The sequence below is a fragment of the Carlito syrichta genome, unplaced genomic scaffold (genome assembly GCF_000164805.1).
Source record: "Carlito syrichta isolate Samal-C Ts95f unplaced genomic scaffold, Tarsius_syrichta-2.0.1 Scaffold308918, whole genome shotgun sequence".
Lineage (NCBI taxonomy): Eukaryota > Metazoa > Chordata > Mammalia > Primates > Tarsiidae > Carlito > Carlito syrichta.
Window position 1 is genome coordinate 113,789 of NW_007253014.1, and position 19,207 is coordinate 132,995.

The window sequence follows — 19,207 nt, forward strand, 5'->3', positions numbered from 1 at the left end:
CGGGCCGGCGAGGCTCGCCCCTCCCTGCCGGTGGAAGGAAAGTGGAGACACGCCCCTTCCCTTAAACTTTCGCCGCCTCTCCTGCTGCTTGAAGTTGGGGGCGCTGGGGGAACGGCGGGTGGGGAGCGTTGGGGAGCACCGTACTGATTAGGAGGGTGGGGTCCCTGGTGACTCCCCTCTTCCAGGATCGCGTCTCTGCCTCTTCGTGCTGTGTGATCTTTGGCGATCACTGCCTCTCTGGGCCTGTGTCTTAGGCTCTGCAAGATCAACCGAGCAAAGCACACGGCCTGCAGAGAGGCAGCGCTCAGCTCCATACTCGCCCCGACACTCGTCAGAGACCTCCAGGGAGCAGTGGGGTGGGGTGGGGGAGGGGTTTCTCCTTTTATTCTGATCCCCCTGCTAATACCTTTTTTTTTTTTTCCTGTATTCATTCCTGACAGCAAAGCCAAAGAAGTTATCTTCAGCGTGGGTAAGTGGGGAAAGAAAGAAAGGCTTGGAGGGGGCTTGCTGGGGTGACAGGCACAGGCCAGAGTTGGAGGTCGGGAGACCTGGCTGCCGGGCATTTGCCTCTCTGGCCTCAGTTTCCCCACTTGTCAGGAAAAAAGTGAAGTCTGAAGAGAAGAGGGGATAGGGATGGGGCTGGTGTCAGCGTCTGACCTTTAGGGGTGTCCTGGCAGAGGAGGGCTCCGTGAAAATGTTCCTGAGGGGCCGCCCTGTGCCCATGATGATCCCGGACGAGCTGGCGCCCACCTACAGCCTGGACACGCGCTCAGAGCTGCCTTCCTGCCGGCTCAAGCTGGACTGGGTGTATCCTTTTGCTGGAATACCTCCCCCATGCTTCCAACCCCTCAGCAGTAGACAGCTCTTCTGGTGTGGAACTTAAGCAGGAGGGAGGAAGTTTGCAGTGAAAGTGGAGCTCCCCAGGTGATATGATCTGGTTTTGTTTGTTTGTTTCTTGAGTCAGGGTCTCACTCTGTTGCCCAGGCTGTAGTGTAGTGGTACAATCACAGCTCACTGCAGCCTCGATCTCCTGGGCTCAGGCAATCCTCCCAACTCAACCTTCCAAGTAGCTGGAACTACAGGCGCATGCCACCATGCCCAGCTAATTTTTTGATTTATTATAGAGACAAGGGCTCGCCAAGTTGTCCAGGCTGGTCTTGAATTCCTGGGCTCAGGCAATGCCCTCACCTCTGCCTCCCAAAGTGCTGGATTACAGGCATGAGCCACCGTACCTGGCCCCCCTTTTTTTTGAATTGAGGTCTCTTGTCCAGGCTGGAGTGCAATGGTACAATCACGACTCACTGCAACCTCTACGGCTCAGGCAATCCTCTCAACTCATCCTCCTGAGTAGCTGAGACTACAGGCATATACCACCACACAGGGCTACTTTTTAAGAGATGAGGTCTTGCTGTGTTGACCAGGCTGGTCTTGAACTTCTGGGCTCAAGCACTCCTCCTGACTCAGCCTCCCAAATTGCTGGGATTACAGACAAGAGCCACCACCCCAGACTGAAATAACCTTTTTTTTTTTGAGTTGGAGTCTCACTCTGTTGCCCAGGCTGGAGTGCAGTGGCATGCTCATGGCCACCACAGGCTTGACCTGCTGGACTCAGGTGATCCTTCCACCTCAGCCTTCCAAGTAGCTGGAACCACAGGCATGTGCCACCATGCCCGACTAATTTTTTTTATTTATTGTAGAAATGAGGTCTCACCAAGTTTCAGGATGGTCTTGAACCTCTGCACTCAGGCAATCCTCTTGCCTCAGCCTCTCAAAATGCAGGGATTACTGATGAGCCACCACACCCAGCCACTGAAATAACCTTTTATGATTCATTATGCAAATATTTACTGAGTACCTTCCAGATGTCTGCTGTGTTCCTGGAGCTCACCTTCCAAAAGGAGATATACTTTTTTTTTTTTTTTGAGTTGGAGTCTCACTCTGTTGCCCAGGCTGGAGTGCACCAGCACGCTCCTGGCCACCGCAGCCTTTACCTGCTGGGCTCAGGCGATCCTTCCACCTCAGCCATCCCAGTAGCTGGAACTACAAGTGCATGCCACCACACCTGGCTAATTGTTTGATTTATTGTAGAGGTGAAGGCTCACCAAGTTGTCCAGGCTGGTCTCGAACCCCTGGACTCAGACAATTCTCTCACCTCGGCCTCACAAAGTGCTGAGATTATAGACTTGAGCCACTATGCCTGGCCAACAGATTCTTAACATGGGAACCAGGGCTTTTTTGTTGTTTTTTGCTTTGTTTGGTTTGATTTGGTTTGGTATTTTTTTTTTTGAGTCAGGTTCTCACTCTTGCCCAGGCTAGAGTGAAGTGGCACGATCATGGCTTACTGCAGTCTCCAACTCATAGGCTCAAGCAATCCTCCCACCTTAGCCTCCTGAGTAGTTGGGACCACAGGCGTGCACCACCACACCTGGTTAATTCTTTAAAATTTTTCATAGAGACGGGGTCTATGTTGCCCAGGCTGTTCTCAAACTCCTTGGCTCATGCGATCCTCCCACCTCAGCCTCCCAAAGTGCTGGGATTACAGGTATTAGTCACTGTGCCGGGTCCCAGTTTTCATATAAGGGCATACTCACATGTTCTGGGGGTTAAGTCTTGGGCATATTTTGAGAAGGGGATTGTGATTCAACCCACTACAGGGGTAAGAATGGAAGCAGGAAAACCTCATTCCGGTGACTTCATTGAATCTGGTCATCAGCCAGCAAGTGCAGTGCAAAACAGCTTCCTTAACCGGCCCCTGGGCAACTCTAGCTATGGTTACCGCGGCCGAGACTGCCGTGCCAACCTTTACCTGCTGCCCACGGGGGAGATAGTGTACTTCGTGGCCTCCGTGGCTGTGCTGTACAGCGTGGAGGAGCAGAGGCAGCGGCACTACCTGGGACACAACGATGACATCAAATGGTGAGGTGTGGGAGGGAGGGGACTGGAGTGAGGTGTGACTGGGGGGGAGGTGGTGGAGATCCAGCCACTGCCCCTATCTTTCCAGGGCTGCCATTCCCGGGGGTGGGGCATGGGCCAAGCCTTGCCATTCCAAAGCCACTGTCTGCCCCCAGGCTGAATTCAGCAGAAACTCAGGTTGAAGATCAGTATTTCAGGTGTTGGTAAATTCACTCAGTTCCGGGTTTTTGCACTCCTTTTGAAAACTCTGAACTGGCACTCTGGAACATCTGATGCTGGCTGCCCCTTTAAATCAACATGATGAGTCCTACTGGCATTTGAGCTAGAAACCCCAAGCCTGAGTCTTGCTTCTGGGTATACCCAGAGGGTATCCACTTATTGCTATTGATGGACTAAATGAACCTTTATTGACTAAATTCAGTCAATATGACATCACTGCATCAAGTGTGTGATTGGTGGACTTAAAAAAAAATCAAGCCAGGCTCGGTGGTTCAGCCTGTAATCCCAGCACTTTGGGAGGCTGAGGTGAATGGATTGCCTGAGCCCGCGGGTTCGAGACCCCCCCGGGCAACTTGGTGAGACCTCATCTCTACAATAAAATCAAAAATTAGCTGGGCGTGGTAGCTCGTGCCTATAGTTCCAGCTGCTTGGAAGGCTGAGGTGGAAGGATTGCTGGAGCCCAGCAGGTCGAGCCTGCAGTGATCCAGGAGCGGCCACTGCACTCCAGCCTGGGTGACAGAGTGAGACTCCAACTCAAAAAATAAAATAAAATCAATTTGTGGAATGAATAACCAGGCATTGTGACTGTGGCCTGCTCTGGATGGGGTCCCGGGCCACCGTGAGCCTCCTCCTCCCCACTGAGTCCTGTCTCTCTGTCCCCTCTCTCCTCAGCCTGGCCGTCCACCCGGATATGGTCACCATCGCCACTGGACAGGTGGCGGGCACCACTAAGGAGGGGAAGGTAACAGTGGAGGGGCAAGCAGAAAAGAGGACAGGACTGGAGTTGGGGGCACACAGCTGGGGCCCCCCAGGTAACACGCCTTTCTTTCCTACAGCCGCTACCACCCCATGTGCGCATCTGGGACTCAGTTTCCCTCTCCACCTTACACGTGCTGGGCCTGGGGGTGTTTGACAGAGCCGTGTGTTGTGTGGGCTTCTCCAAATCTGTAAGTCCTTCGCCCGATGTCACCCTCACCCACCACCTCCAAAGCCAAGCGAGGGCCTGCAGCTTTTAACCCGCCCCTTTTGGAGTGGTGGACACGCCCTCCTGTGACGTCACAGAGGTGGGCCACGCCCCTGACAGAATTCTTGGGTCTTCATGACCTCGCAGGCCGTTCCCAGGGGGCCATAGATCCCGATTGGTCCCAGGCTCTCAGTGTTCCCTTGTTGTAGATCAGTTCATGCTTGTCGCACCCCCCATCACGCCGGAAGGGGACTTATCCCTTAGGCATCTTAAGCCTGGTGTCTAGGGCCCCAGCTGCTCCGAGTGCGGTTCCAGACAGGTGTTGGCACGTCCAGGCAGAGATAAGTACAGAAATGGAGAGTAAGCCTTCAGGAATATATAGAGCAACTTGACGTCGCCACATCCAAGTGTGTGGGCTTTTTAAAAAATCATAGTTTACATTTTTATCGTGTTTTATAAAAATATTGGACTGCAGTGGATTGGGGTGTCAAAAACAACCAGTCTTTCCTACAAATAGTTTGAGAAGCACTGGTTAGAGCCTCACCGGTTTTTTGATGTCTAATGAAATAATTGAGAGCTTGAGGGGGAAAAAGCTATATTGTCACGGAAGTATGAGAAAGAAAAAATCAAAATTAACCTGTTAGCTAAAGGCATAAAAATTCAACATTGCTGGGCTTTGTGGCTCATGCCGATAATCTCAGCACTTTGGGAGGCCAAAGAAGGAGGATCACTGGAGCCCAGGAGTTTGAGACCAGCCTGAGCAACATAGCAAGACCCTATCTCGACAAAAAAGTAAAAAAAAACTTAGCCAGGTGTCATGGTGTGTACCTGTAGTCCAGCTACTCAGGAGGCTGAGGCAGGAGGATTGCCTGAACCCTGGAGGTTGAGGCTGTGGTGAGCCATGATTGTGCTGCTGTACTCCTGGGTGACAGGGTGAGACCCCCGACTCAAAAATAAACAAACAATCAACATTATACTTGCTGTGGATTATTGAATTCCATGTACATAAAAGTCATTCCACATGAAAATACAAATGAGATAGTATCAGCAAGAATTCCCGTTTATAGGTGCTGGCCACAGAGGAGTCAGAGCTGAGGGTAAATGAGATGCATTTCTAGGACTGAGTCAAGTTATCAAAAGTCTTTAGGATGTCTTCATGGCCCCTGAATAGGGGGTATTTTTAATGTGTTTCATATGACACGGGCCAGGGCCTTTGAAGGTCATAGAACAGGCCTGTGTCATGAATGCCCCAGTCGGCATGGGTGTGTGGGGGCATGGATCCCCAGTCACTGAGCCTCTCTCCCCTCTTTCCCCCTCTGTAGAATGGGGGCAGCTTGCTGTGTGCGGTGGACGAATCCAATGATCACATGCTCTCCGTGTGGGACTGGGCCAAGGAGGCCAAGGTGGTGGATGTCAAGGTGGGGTGACCATTCTCGTGCCCTCCTCCTGCAGTGCCTCTAAGGAATTTGTCTGGGATTAGAGAGTCCTGTGTTCAAGTCCTGGCTTTGCAACTTGCTGGCTGTGTGACTTTGAGCAAGTGGCTTGCCTTCTCTGAGCCTCAGTTGCTTCATCTGTAAAATGGGGATGATGGTAGCATCTTCCTTGTACAGCCTTGGTGAGGATGTTGAGATGTAGCGTGCATGGACCAGGCCCTACAGAAGGGTGGCTGCTGACTGCAGTCCTGCGGTGTCCAAGACAGACCTTAATTTGCATCTACGGGTGGTGGCCCACTTTATAGATAAGGCCTGCTAGGGGAAAGAGATACTTGTCCTGGACTGAGGGTAGGAAACCCAAGTTCTGGATCAGGACCCCCTGTTTGGGGAAGGAGAAGTGGTTGAGAGGTAGGGTTCTAGAAGGTTCTAGAGCCTCAGGTGGGATAGATTCTAGATATAACTCTTACCTAGCTGTGCAGCCTTAGGCAAGTGGCTTGCCCTCTTTGAGTCTCTTCATCTGCAGTGAGGGGGAGGCCTAATAAGCCTTGCCTCACAGGGTGCCCTGAGGATTAAATGAGTGAATGGCTGTAAAGTGCTTGGCATAGTGCTTCCTTCCGACTGGGGGCTCTCAAAGTGTCTGCTGTTGGCTGGGTGTGGTGTCTCAAGCCTATAATCCCAGCACTTTGGGAGGCTGAGGCAAGAGGATTGCCTGAGCCCACGGTTTTGAGACCAACCTGGGCAACATGGTGAGACCTCATCTCTACAATAAATCAAAAAATTAGTTGGGAGTTGTAGTGCACGCCAGTGCTACTTGGAAGGCTGAGGTGGAAGGATCACCGGAGCCCAGCAGGCTGAGGCTGCAGTGGCTATGAGCATACCACTGCACTCCAGCCTGGGTGACAGAGTGCGACTCCAACTAAAAAAAAAAAAAAAGTGTCTGCTGTTATGTTGATGACGAAAAAGGTGATAATGCTTTCCTGGCTGGTCCTGCCTCTTGTACATGAGTTTGCTGTATAGGAAAGGTACAGGCAAGTAGGGCATGCAGTACACAACCTACACAGCTGTCCTGTGTGGGGTGGGTTTGGCAGCCCTGGCGGCTTTGCGTTCCTCATTCAGAATCTTCCCTGTTTCCCAAAGTGCTCCAACGAGGCCGTGCTAGTGGCCACCTTCCACCCCACGGACCCCACCCTGCTTATCACCTGCGGGAAATCCCACATCTACTTCTGGACCCTGGAGGGGGGCAGCTTGAGCAAGCGGCAGGGCCTCTTTGAGGTGAGTGTCAGAGGTCCGGGAACAGGCTGGCCCTGAGAGAGGTAGTCGGGGACACTCAGGAGACAAGACACCTCAGAGGGTGGCAGAGCTTTGGGATTGCAGGTATGTTGAGATTGGCCTGCCAGAGCCTCGGTTTCCTTCTCTGTACCATGGAGAGGACCCTCCTTAACTCTCTGAAGTTGTGAGGTTCAAAGAAGTGAAGAGTCTAGCAGCTCCTAGCAGGTAGTAAATGCTCAATACAGAGGTGCGGCTAGGCTAGGCACGGTGGGTAATCCCATCGCTTTAGGAGGTTGAGGTAGGAAGATTGCTGGAGGCCAGAACTTCAGGACTAGCCTGGGTAGAGAGTAAAACCCTGTCTCTACAAAAGATAAAATTAGCAGGGTGTGGTATATGCCTGTAGTCCTAACTACTTGGGAAGGTGAGGCAGGATCACTTGAGCCTAGGAGTTCGAGGCTACAGTGAGTTGTGATCGCACCACTGCACTCCAGCCTGTGTGGCAGAGCAAGACCCTATCTCATAAAATAAAATTTAAAAAAGTGGGAGCTCTGGTTGGTGGTATAGATAATCACAGAGAGCTCAGAGACTGACTGTCTCAGAGAGACACAAACTAAGACAGACAACTTGAGCAGGAATCAGAGGGTTTGGAACAGAAGACTCAGGCCTACCTCTGACAGGGCTCCCTGCCTTTGGTGAGAGTTGAGGCTTCCACCCCCAAAAGGGAGACCTTGAGAATATTAGGCACAGATGGAGTTGAGATGGAGATATTGAGAAGAAGGTGGGGCTAGATGTGGCTCATGCCTGTCATCCCAGCATTTTGGCAGGCCAAGATGGGAGAATTGCCTGAGGCCAGGAGTTTGAGACCAGCCTGGGCAATAGAGTGAGGCTTTGTCTCTTAAAAAAACATTAGTTGGGTGTGGTGGTGCATGCTTGTAGTTCCAGCTACTCAGGAGCCTGAGGCAGGAGGATCACTGAAGCAGGAGGATCACCTGAGTCTAGAAGGTTGAGGCTGCGGTGAGCCATGGTCATGCCACTGCACTCCAGCCTGGGGGACAGAGTGAAACTCTGGCTGGAAAAAAAAAAAGAAGGTGGGGTGAGACAGGGAAAGGAACATAGAGAGACGGACTGAACATGAGGAGGGCGAAGGGGTAAAGTCGGGGTTCAGAGGGCACAAAGCCAGGATTGGAAAGAAGGCAGTGTGGCCAGAAACTAGCAACTCTAGGCCACCTGAGCACTCCAGGCTGGAGGCAGGTTGGAGGTGGGTGTGCTCTACCCAGGGCCGCACACCCAGTAGCACAGAGGGGACCCTTGGTGACAGGTGACCTCTGGGAGGCGACCCTGCTTTGGCAACGCTCTTTCACCTTCCTCTCCTCCCTCACCCTAGAAACATGAGAAACCGAAGTATGTACTGTGTGTGACCTTTTTGGAAGGTGGTAATGTGGTCACCGGGGACTCTGGAGGGAACCTCTATGTCTGGGGCAAAGGTCAGTATGACTGCATGTTTGGTCCCCAACCCAGTGTTTTCGAACACCCTTGGCTGTGCCTCCCTTGCTTGAATGCTGCTCCTGTGGAATGGATGACAGCTGTCCAGTTTCAACACCCCCATCAATTCTCAGCTCAAATATCCCCATCTCATTCAGGCCGGGCATGGTGGCTCACACCTAGCTCTTTGGGAAGTTGAGAATTGCTTGAGTCCAAGAGTTCGAGACCAGTCCAGCTCACATAGCAAGACCCCATCTCTAAAAAAAATTAAATTAAAATTAAAAATTAGCCAGGCATAGTGTTGTGCGCCTTTACTCCCAGCAACTTGTGAGACTGAGGTGGAAGTCTCCCTTGAGCCCGGGAGGTCAACGCTGCAGTGAGCGTGATCATGCCACTACACTCCAGCCTGGAGGACAGAGCAAGACCTTTGTCTCTATTAAAAAAAAAAAAATTTTTTTCCCACCATATCCAGAGAATCCTTATTGCTTTCTCCTCAGCCTTGTCCTCTGCATATCCCATGTTAGGGATCAAGTCTGGATTATAAATGAATGGGTGACCTCAGTTATGGGCCAGTGGATAGACGAATGATGCCAGTCTGTGGATCAGTGAATGAATGAATGAAGAAATGAAAGTGTCATCTTAGTCATTGGATAGAAATGCGTACATGAATGTGTCATCCATCCTCCTTAATGCGAAGGTGATTAGGTGAATAAACAAATAAATGTAGCTGGGCACGATTGCTCACGCCTGTGATCCCAGCACTTTGGGAGGCCGAGGTGAGAGGTTTGCCTGAGTCCAGGGGTTCGAGACCAGCCTGGGCAAATTGGTGAGACCTCGTCTCTATGATCAATCAAACAACTAGCCGTGCGTGGTGGCACACGCCTGTAGTTCCAGCTACCTGGAAGGCTGAGGTGGAAGGATTGCCTGAGCCCAGCAGGTCAAGGCTGCAGTGGCTGTGAGCATGCCACTGCACTCCAGCCAGGGTGACAGAGTGAGACTCTAACTCAAAAATAAATAAATGAGTGGTTATCATCACTCATGACTGACTATGGCAATGAATGAATACATCTTGTTTCAGGTGGAAGAGCTATAAAGCAACGAATGAATGAATGAATGAATGGTTGTTTCAGAATGGTTGTTCTGTCCAGTGGATGACATTATTATTCAATTAGTGGGTTGTTCCAGCCAAGGATAAAGGAAGGAATAAAAGTTTGTTCCAGGCCAGGCTTGGTGGCTCAGCCTGTAATCCTGGCACTTTAGGAGGCTGAGGCAAGTGGATTGCCTGAGCCTGAGGGTTTGAGACCAGCCTGGGCAACTTGGCAAGACCTCATCCCTACAATTAATCCAAAATGAGCAGGGCATGGCAGTGCGTGCCTGTAATTCAGCTATTTGGAAAGCTGAGGCGGAAGGATCACCGGAGCCCAGCAGGTCGATGCTGGGGTAGCCATGAGCATGCCACTGTACGACAGAGTGAGACTCCCGCTCAGAAAAAAAAAAGTTTGTTCTAGCTTTTGGGTAAATATGTGAATAAAGGAGTGAATGAGTTGTTCCAGTCAGTGGAAAGCATGAACAAAAGAATGAGTTTTTTGCATTTCACAGCTGAAAAGCAGAGGGCTCAGAGGAGGGTCGTGACCCAGCCCATGGCTGAGAAGGACGCTTGGTCTCTAAGGCTCCTGCCCTTTTTATACCCTCTGCCCCATTGTGCATGAGTGTATGGGAGACAGACCTGAACCGGAGGTTGCTCTGTAACCTTAGGTAAAGTCTCCCTCTCTGGGCCTCAGATTTCCTGCCTGCAAAGCTGAATAGGTGCTGGGAGTGATCACTGAGGGCCAGTTCTCCTGGTCTGGGGGAGCCTGGCCCCTCTGAGCCTACCCCAGGCAGGGCAGAAGAGCCTAAGTTCAGGTCTCAGTGGTATAATGTGCTCCCTTGTGGCCTTGGGAAAGTCATGTCCCTCTTGAGACATCGTTACCCCATCTGTAAAATGGGTTTAATATAACTACCTACAGGGTGTTCTGAGCTTTCCTTGAAATGGGGCAGCTGGGAATAAGCCCTGAATAATCACTGTCAGTGTGTCTTTCCCAGAAGACTCAGCTCCCTGGAATAGGGACTGGATTTGATTGGTTTCCACGTCCTCCACTGGGCCTGTCCTGCAGGGATTTGGGGTGTCAGATGGGCAGGGGTTGGAACATTGGACAAAGCGGTATATGTGTGTTTCTGGCGTCAAGAGAGCCCGGCTCGCCTGGAGGAAGTAACGCCACATCTAGTCTTGAAGGATGAGAACTGAAGAGAGTTGTTCCTTCCTCTCCTGCCTCGGCCTCCTTCCTTGTCTCATAGCCTTCAATCTTGCCGCCTTTGAATCGGTTTGTTTCCACAAGAAACTAAATCTCATGTGGTCCCTCCTCTTCCATTACTCCCAGGTTCCCTAGAGACAAGTCCGGGCTCTGCCCTGAGGCCTCTGAGCATCTTGTGGTCTGGCCCTGCCTTCTCGTTGTGATGTTCTTACCTTGCTGTTGGGGTCTCACTGTGTTGCCCAGGCTGGAGTGCAGTGGCAGGATCATGTCTCACTGCAGCTTTGACCTCCTGGGCTCAGGTGATCCTTCTGCCTCAGCCTCCCAAGTAGCTGGACTACATACATATGTGCACCATCACAGCTGGCTAGTTGTTTTATTATTTTTTTTTAGAGAAAAGGTCTCACTATGCTGTCCAGGCTGATCTCCAACTTCTGGTCTTAAGTAGTCCTCCTGCCTCAGCCTCCCAAAATGCTGGAATTACAGGCATGAGCCACCTTGCCCAGCTTACTCTCTGTTTTTCATAGCAGAAGCTTGCTCTTTCTTGGAACATTCTTCTACCCTCTCTTCTCCCAGCCAACTTCTACTCCACCTTGGATCCTCACTCAACTGTCCCTTCTTCCAAGAAGCCCTCCCTGACCCATCAGGCTGGGTGTCCTCTCTGTGATCTCACAGTTTCTTTGTTTTCCCCATTATGGGTCCAACCATGTTGGTTATCAGTGACTTGTAGTGAGTCTGTCTCTTCCACTGAGCTATGAACCCCATAAGGGCATGATCTGAGGTTGTCTTGGTCGCCACTCTGTCCCCAGTATGAGGCTGGGCCCAGAGTAAGTGCTATTTAAATAACTGATTGAGTGGTTAATGGATGAATGGATGGGTAGATTGACAGATGGGTGAATGGTGAATGGGTAAGTAGATGGGAAAATAGAAAATGGGTGGATGTTTGGATGGAAGGATGGATTGATTAACTGGTGAATGGGCAGTTGAATGAAAGGGCTGAATGAACGAATGCAAGGCTGGTTTGATGGATGGATGGATGGAGGGGAAAGGTAGATGAATGTATGGGTCAGTAGATAGATGGATGGGTGAATGGGTGGATCAGTAGATGGGTGGTTGAATGGATGGAACAGTAGATGGATGGGTGGGTGAACGAGGGGACTGGTAGATGGGTGGTGAATGGAGGATGGATCAAAGGGTGGATGGATAGACGTGAGCTGAGATGGTTAATGGATGAATGATATTTGAGTGAGTGGGTGGCGGGTGGATGGGTGGGTGAATGGATTGACTTATTCTTGAGAGTTCAGGGTGCTCACAAGGGTTGGCACAGGGGCAGCTTCCTCATGCTGCCCCCGCCCCTGCCCACCTGCAGGTGGGAACCGCATCACACAGGCCGTGCTGGGTGCCCACGATGGCGGCGTGTTTGGGCTCTGCGCCCTGCGGGACGGGACGCTGGTGTCTGGCGGGGGCCGCGATCGGCGGGTGGTCCTCTGGGGTTCTGACTACAGCAAGCTCCAGGAAGTGGAGGTGAGGAGGGGGAGTGCACTCACCTGGGGGCAGAGAGGCCCCCCATGCCCACCAGGACTCCCAATACTAGCCCCCCTCCCTCCAGCATGCCACCCCTCCCCTGCCCCTGTATGTGTCTTCTTCATCTGCCCTCTCTCAACTGCCCACCCAGGTCCCTGAGGACTTTGGTCCTGTGCGCACTGTGGCTGAGGGCCGGGGAGAAACGTTGTATGTGGGGACCACCCGCAACTCCATCCTGCAGGGTTCTGTCCACACCGGCTTCTCACTGCTTGTCCAGGTGAGCCTCTCTCTTCCCCATGCTTCTTCCTCCCCAGCGACTTCCCTGCACCATCCATCCCTCCCCTCTCCCACCCCACTTTCTCCACACCTCCATGCTCCATCCTGTCTCTTGCCTGGCCCTGATCCAGGACCCCTCCAGAACTCCCCATGATCCAGAGCCAACAGGTTAACTGTTGACATGGCAGAGGCTCCCTGGGCTACTGCTCCAACAGTGTCACCTCCTGTCTTCTGCTGGGGGGTGGCATCCTTCAGGTTGGGAAGTGCCCTGGCAGGCTGGTTGTCACTTTATCACATGGGCTGCAATATACCCTGGCCACATACCCCCCAGGTCTCCAGCACCATAGATCTGGGAAAAGGCCTTCCTGGAGTCTGACTGCATTCTTTCTTGCAATTCAATGCCCACTCCTGCCTCCCGGGTGTGCCACAACCCCTACCCTGTACCCATTAAAAGAAAAACACCTACCAGGGCCGGGTGCGGTGGCTCATGCCTATAATCTCAGCACTTTGGGAGGCCTAGGAGGCGGATTGCTTGAGCCCAGGAGTTTAAGACCAGCCTGGGCAACATAGCGAAACCTCATCTCTCCAAAAAAAAAAAAAAAAAAAAAAAAATTAACCATGCGTGGTGGAAGCAGAATTGCCTCAACCCAGGAGGTAGAGGCTGTGATGAGCCATGATTGTGCCACTATACTCCAGCCTGGGTGACAGAGAAAGACCCCAACTCAAAAAAAAAAAAAACCAACTAAGAATAGAAGAAAAGCAAGAGCTAGAGAAATTTTCTAGGAGTCCTGATGCCAGAAGAGATCTTTAGTAATAATATCATAGTAATATTAATAGAATATATCAATAACTAGTAATTTTAATAATTACTGTATAACATCTTATTATTATATTATTGATATATATTAATATGACCATGATTAGTATTATATTAATATCAGTCACATCAGTTGTTATGACTGATTATTGATTTGTTAAGATTATTAATTTATAGTATATGAATAGTTTACTAGGAACAATAATATTCACTTCTATTTTGTGAATGACTTCTATTAACTAGATTTTTTTTGAGTAAAGAAAACCCCACCTGGCTAATTTTGTGTGTGTGTGTGTGTGTGTGTGTGTGTGTGTGTGTGTGTGTGTGGAGATGAGGTCTTACTGTGTTGCCCAGGCTGGTCTTGAACTCCTGAACTCAAGTGATCCTCCCCCCTTTACCCTCCCAAAGTGTTGGAATTATAGGGGTGAGCCACTGGGCCCAGTGAACTAGCCTTATGTTTAGCATTTTCCATGATTTGAGTGAGCACAAGAATGCTATGAAGCACACGCACCGATTGGCTCCATTTTACAGAAGATTAAACAGAGGCTCCAAGGAGATGTCACCTGCCTAGGTGACCGACTGCCCTCTGTCAGTGAGAGAGAGTTGAGGGTCAGACCCACCAGGCTGAATACCCTCTGTGGGATCCCACGCACTTCTGGGCTCTGTCTGACTACACAAAGATTCCAGGAAGGCCTACACAGAGGCTTGGAGCTGGAGACCTGGGAGCTGGGATCTGTAGCCAATACTGACTCCTGGGGTCAAACGCTGAGGCTCCACACCCTCCTGCCTCCCACTGTGCAAAGAGGGAAGCAGAGGCTTTGGGGATAAAGCCTAAATTTACCTCAAGCCACACCCTGGGGAAGGTGTGGGTCAGTCAAGACCCCCTCAGACACACTGGGGAAAGGTCTCCCCTTAGTCCCACTGAGGCAGACTGGGTTGCTGAGGCACGCCCAGCACTTCGTTCTAGCATCAGGGTTGAGTGGGAAAAGGCTAGGCTTGCATTCTCCATCCTGTCATTCCTCCCTTTCTACCAGGGCCACGTGGAAGAGCTGTGGGGCCTGGCCACACACCCCAGTCGGGCACAGTTTGTGACCTGTGGGCAGGATAAACTGGTGCATCTGTGGAGCTCGGAGTCCCACCAGCCCCTCTGGAGCAGGAGCATCGAGGTAAGGGGAAGGAGGACCGGAGACACTATTCCACCAGAACAGCCTTCCGTTGTGCAGGGCTCAGTGCATCAGATGGAAACCACACAAGGTCTTTTTTTAAGTAGAGGGGATTTAATACAGGGCATTGAGTGCTTACAAGCGCTCTTGGGTTCTTAACTGGAAGGAAGCCAGAACAACACCCCAGAACTGACCCGCCAGGGGATCCTCTGCCACAATCAGGAGGTGAGGAGTCAGGAACCACTTAGTTCAAGAACATGCTGTCATAGCAGCCGTTCAAAAACCAGGAAGTGGTGGCCATTGCAGCTGTTAAGTTTAAAGCTACACTGTCCCATATGATAACCACTGGCTACACATAGCTATTCAAATGTAATTAAAATGTAAATAGAATTAAAAATTCAGGATGGACACAGTAGCTCACACCCGGAATCCCAGGACTTTGGGATGCCAAGGTGGGATTGCTTGAGAGCAGGAGTTTAGGTTCAGTATGGGCAACATAGCAAGAATTCGTCTCTGCCTGCTGTGATGGCTCACGCCTGTAATCCCAGCACTTTGGGAGGCAGAGGCAAGAGGATTGTCTGACCCCATGGGTTTGAGACCAGCCTGGGCAACTTGATGAGACCTCATCTCTACAATAAATAAATTTAAAAAAAATTCCCAGCTACTCAAAAGGGTGAGACAGGAGGACCACCTGAGGCCAGGATGTTGAGACTGCAATAAACTGTGATCATGCCACTGTACTCCAGCCTGGGCAACAGAGTGAGACCCCCAACTAAAAAAAAAAATAAGTTCAGTCCTCGGTTGCTTTTTTTTCCTCTTGCTTTCTTTTTTAGTTGGAATCTCACTCTCACTCTGTTGCCCCGGCTAGAGGGCAATGGCACACTCATGGCCATTGCAGCCTTGACCTGCTGGGCTCAGGCAATCCGTCTGCCTCAGCCTTCCAAGTAGCTGGAACCACAGGCACGTGCCACCATGCCCAGCTAATTTTTTTGTTTTTTGAGTCGGAGTCTCACTCTGTCACCCAGACTGGAGTGCAGTGGCCGCTCCCGGCCACCGCAGCCTTAACCTGCTGGGCTCCAGCGATCCTTCCGCCTTAGCCTTCCGAGTAGCCGGAATTGCAAGCATGGGCTACCACACCCGGCTCATTTTTGATTTATTGTAGAGATGAGGTCTTGCCAAGTTACCCAGACGGGTCTCAAACCCGCAGGATCAGGCAATTCACTCACCTCGGCCTCCCAAAGCGTGGGATTACAGGCTGAGCCACTGAGCCCGGTGAAAAATAAGAATTAAGGTACAAATTGCTAATATTAGGAATAAAACCAGAGACATTACTATAGACCCTACAGGCATCAAAAATAAAATAAGGAAGTAGCATGAGCAACTCCTTACGCATAGGTGTAACACATTAGCTGAAACGGTTCAATTTCTCAAGTAACACTAGCTAATACAACTCACCCAACGTTAAATCAATTATTTGAATTCCTTTTTAAATATTAAGGGAATTGTATTTGTCATGAAATAGTTCTAATAAAAAAGAAAGAAAATAAGTGATTCAAATTCAAGTGATTTTGCCAGAAAATTATACCAAATATTTTATTATACACCATTACCAAGTGATGTTTTTATTTCAGGAATGCAGGGCTATTTTCATATTTGAAAATCAATTATAACAAAAATATTTTAAAAACTCAGAAAACAAATAATGAAGAGAAACTTCTGCAATTTTTATTTTATTTTTTATTATTTTTGAGTTGGAGTCTCACTCTGTCCCCCAGGCTGGAGTGCAGTGACCGCTCCTGGCCACCGCAGCCTCGACCTGCTGGGCTCGGGCCATCCTTCCGCCTCAGCCTTCCAAGTAGCTGGAACTACAGGCATGCGCTACCACGCCCAGCTAATTATTATTTTTTTTGAATTATTGTAGAGATGAGGTCTCGCCAAGTTGCACAGGCGGGTCTCGAACCTGCTGGCTCAGGCAATTCACTCACCTTGGCCTCCCAAAACGCGGGATTACAGGCTGAGCCACCGAGCCCGGCCCAGCTAATTTTTGACTTACTGGTGAGACGAGGTCTTGCCAAATTGCCCAGGTTGGTCTCAGGCCATCCTCTCGCCTCCGCCTCCCAAAGTGCTGGGATGACGAGGGTGAGCCACCACCCCGGCAGCATTAGCCACATTTTAAGGGCTTAATCGTCACGTGTGGCTGGTGGCCACCATATTGGAAGGTGTAGGTTAAGACTATCTCCATCATCATGGAAGTTTCTGTTGGACTGTCTTTCTCTAGTACTCAGTGCTGGTGAGATTTGCACTGGCCACAAACAGATGTTCTCTGCTGTCTCTTTTCCATGTTCACAGAGCTAGTGACTGCACATAGGGTATTAGCAAGTGAATCCTCTTGCTTTCATGACCCAACTGGTTAATAGGAGTGGCAGAAGTCGTCTTCCACCTTCTGCAAGTAGAAAGTCAGACCGAAATCACAGCCGCACTCTAGCTGCAAAGGATCTTGGGAAATGTAGTTTTTAAGGTGCCCTGCCCGTGCAGCATGGAGAAGGAAGATGATTAGTCCACTGTTTTCCAGTCGGGTGACAGAATGAGACTCCAACTCAAAAAAAGAAAGGTGAAATCACTTGCCCAGCATTACTGTGTAGTTAAAGTCACAGCTAACCTTTTTTTTTCTTTTTTTTTTGTTTTGGAGTTGGAGTCTTACTCTGTTGCCCAGACTGGAGTACCATGGCACACTCACAGCCACCACAGCCTCGACCTGCTGGACTCAGGCGATCCTTCCGCCTCAGCCTTCCAAGTAGCTGGAACTACAGGCGTGCACTACCACGCCCGGCTAATAATTTTTTGATTAATTATAAAGATAAAGGCTCACCATGTTGCCTAGGCTGGTCTTGGACCCATGGGCTCAGGCAGTCCTCTCACTTCAGCCTCCCAAAGTGCTGGGATTATAGGCGTGAGCCACCACACCCAGGCTTTCTTTTTTCTTTTCTTTCCTTTTTTTTTTTTTGAGTCAGGGTCTCACTCTGCCACCTAGGCTGGAGTGCAGTGACACTATCACAGTTTACCTCAGTCTTGTCATTCCTGGGCTCAAGTGATCCTCCCAACTCAGCCTCCCTAGTAGGTGGGACTATAAGCTCATGCCACCACACCCTACTAATTGTTTTATTTATTTTTATAGAGATGAAGTCTTGCTATGTTGCCCAGACTAGTCTCAGACTACTGGGTTCAAGCGATCCTCCTGCCTCGACCTCTCAAAGTGTTGAGATTATAGGCATGAGACATTGCTCCCAGCACTATCCTTTACTGAGTGCTTACTGTGCACCATCTTACTAGGTTCCCATTCTAAGTACTTTGCACCTTGCTTAATAATCCTGGAAAGTGTGTATTGATGACCTCCATTTGCCAAATGAGGCAGTTAAGGCTTGGAGACACAGTTGGAACCCAAGTCTGGCTCTGTAGTGCTCTATTGCCTACAAACCAACCAATGCCCCTAAAATAATAAATAATAACACCCGGTGCTGATAAAGATGTGGGGAAACGGGCACTCAGACACAGCTGTTGATAAGTTTTATGGAAAGCAAATTGGCATTGTAAATCAAAAGTCTTAAAACTGTGGATACCCTTTGTCCCAACATTCCCACATCTAGGAAATGACCCAAAGAAGTCGTCTTGGATGAATAAAGCTGTGGGAATTTAGAAGAGGAGTAAGAAAAGATCCAGAGACAGCAGTGGCAGGAGGAATGTTTTCTGTTAAGGCTAACATGTTAAAGGAATGTAAAGGGGAATGGTTTCCAGGGTGTCAGGGTGGTGGGTTCCTGGAGGGAAGCAGAGGGCGGGGAGAGCCCTATGCCAGGATGAGAGTTGGCTCTGAGGCAGGGGAATGGCCAGCGGGACGTGGGACCCCCAGCTCTTAGCTCTGCCTCTTTTCTCTCCCTTCTCAGGACCCTGCCCGCTCGGCTGGCTTCCACCCCAGTGGCTCTGTCCTGGCCGTGGGCACAGTGACTGGCAGGTAAAGCTGATGGGGACACATTTGGGGAGGGCTTCTCTGCTCTCTGGGAAACTGACCCTTCCCCCCTACTTCTCTCCTACCTCAACTCCCACTGTTGTATGGCCCGATCCCTGTGGAGTCAGCCTGTCCCAGATCCCTTCTGGGGCCCCTCTGATCCCTCCCTCAGGCCCCACAGACTGCTGTGTACCTCTCAGCTCACCCCTCCTCCCCCCGCCATGCCTTCTCCTTAAAGATGGCTGCTGCTGGACACGGAGACCCATGACCTGGTGGCTATCCATACAGATGGCAACGAACAGATCTCAGTGGTCAGCTTCTCCCCAGGTAAGGGGCAGACCTGGGACACTGGAGAGGCAGGGCCTGGGGAACTGAGGCTCAGAGTTGCTGGCAGGGGAGGGGATAGTGGGGGGGGGACTTGGGACTGCTGCGGGGGCGGAATCTGGGCAAGGAGGGAGCGGAGTTTGGGTGCCTCCTCATAGCCCCCCTCCCCCTCCCCCAGACGGGGCGTACCTGGCCGTGGGCTCCCACGACAACTTGGTGTACGTGTACACGGTGGACCAGGGCGGCCGCAAGGTCAGCCGCCTGGGCAAGTGCTCGGTGAGTGGGCCGTGGCCCCCAGCCTGCGCCGCCACCCCGCCCAGGGGGTCCAGAATTAACCGATTTTCTACCTCAAGGGTGCACAGCTTCAACACTCAACTGACTCTGCCCTGCTCACATCCGGGAGTCTCGGCCCCGCCCGCACATTGACCGCCTCTTGTGTCCTAAGCCCCGCCCTCACATTCCAAGCCCGCCCCTTCGTGTAGTCCCGCCCCTCACGTTCTAAGCTCCCCCTCTGTGTAGCCCGCCCCTCACGTTC

The 19,207-nt window shown here is 50.9% G+C and overlaps 1 protein-coding gene across 4 annotated transcripts in view; it reads left to right on the top strand.

Moving 5' to 3' along the window:
• Positions 1 to 19,207, top strand: part of EML2 (echinoderm microtubule associated protein like 2) — a 32,473-nt gene that overhangs the window by 7,607 nt on the left and 5,659 nt on the right. For 3 of the 4 annotated variants that reach the window (XM_008066416.1, XM_008066415.2, XM_021716769.1), the window contains exons 5-18: positions 441 to 469; positions 678 to 807; positions 2,767 to 2,916; positions 3,805 to 3,874; positions 3,969 to 4,079; positions 5,419 to 5,514; positions 6,667 to 6,801; positions 8,183 to 8,282; positions 11,938 to 12,092; positions 12,244 to 12,369; positions 14,220 to 14,351; positions 18,287 to 18,354; positions 18,587 to 18,675; positions 18,851 to 18,948. In XM_008066416.1, the coding sequence (XP_008064607.1) occupies positions 441 to 469; positions 678 to 807; positions 2,767 to 2,916; positions 3,805 to 3,874; positions 3,969 to 4,079; positions 5,419 to 5,514; positions 6,667 to 6,801; positions 8,183 to 8,282; positions 11,938 to 12,092; positions 12,244 to 12,369; positions 14,220 to 14,351; positions 18,287 to 18,354; positions 18,587 to 18,675; positions 18,851 to 18,948 (1,489 nt within the window). The remainder of the gene's footprint in view (positions 1 to 440; positions 470 to 677; positions 808 to 2,766; positions 2,917 to 3,804; positions 3,875 to 3,968; positions 4,080 to 5,418; positions 5,515 to 6,666; positions 6,802 to 8,182; positions 8,283 to 11,937; positions 12,093 to 12,243; positions 12,370 to 14,219; positions 14,352 to 18,286; positions 18,355 to 18,586; positions 18,676 to 18,850; positions 18,949 to 19,207) is intronic. The other variant, XR_002482441.1, reaches the window with a different exon arrangement.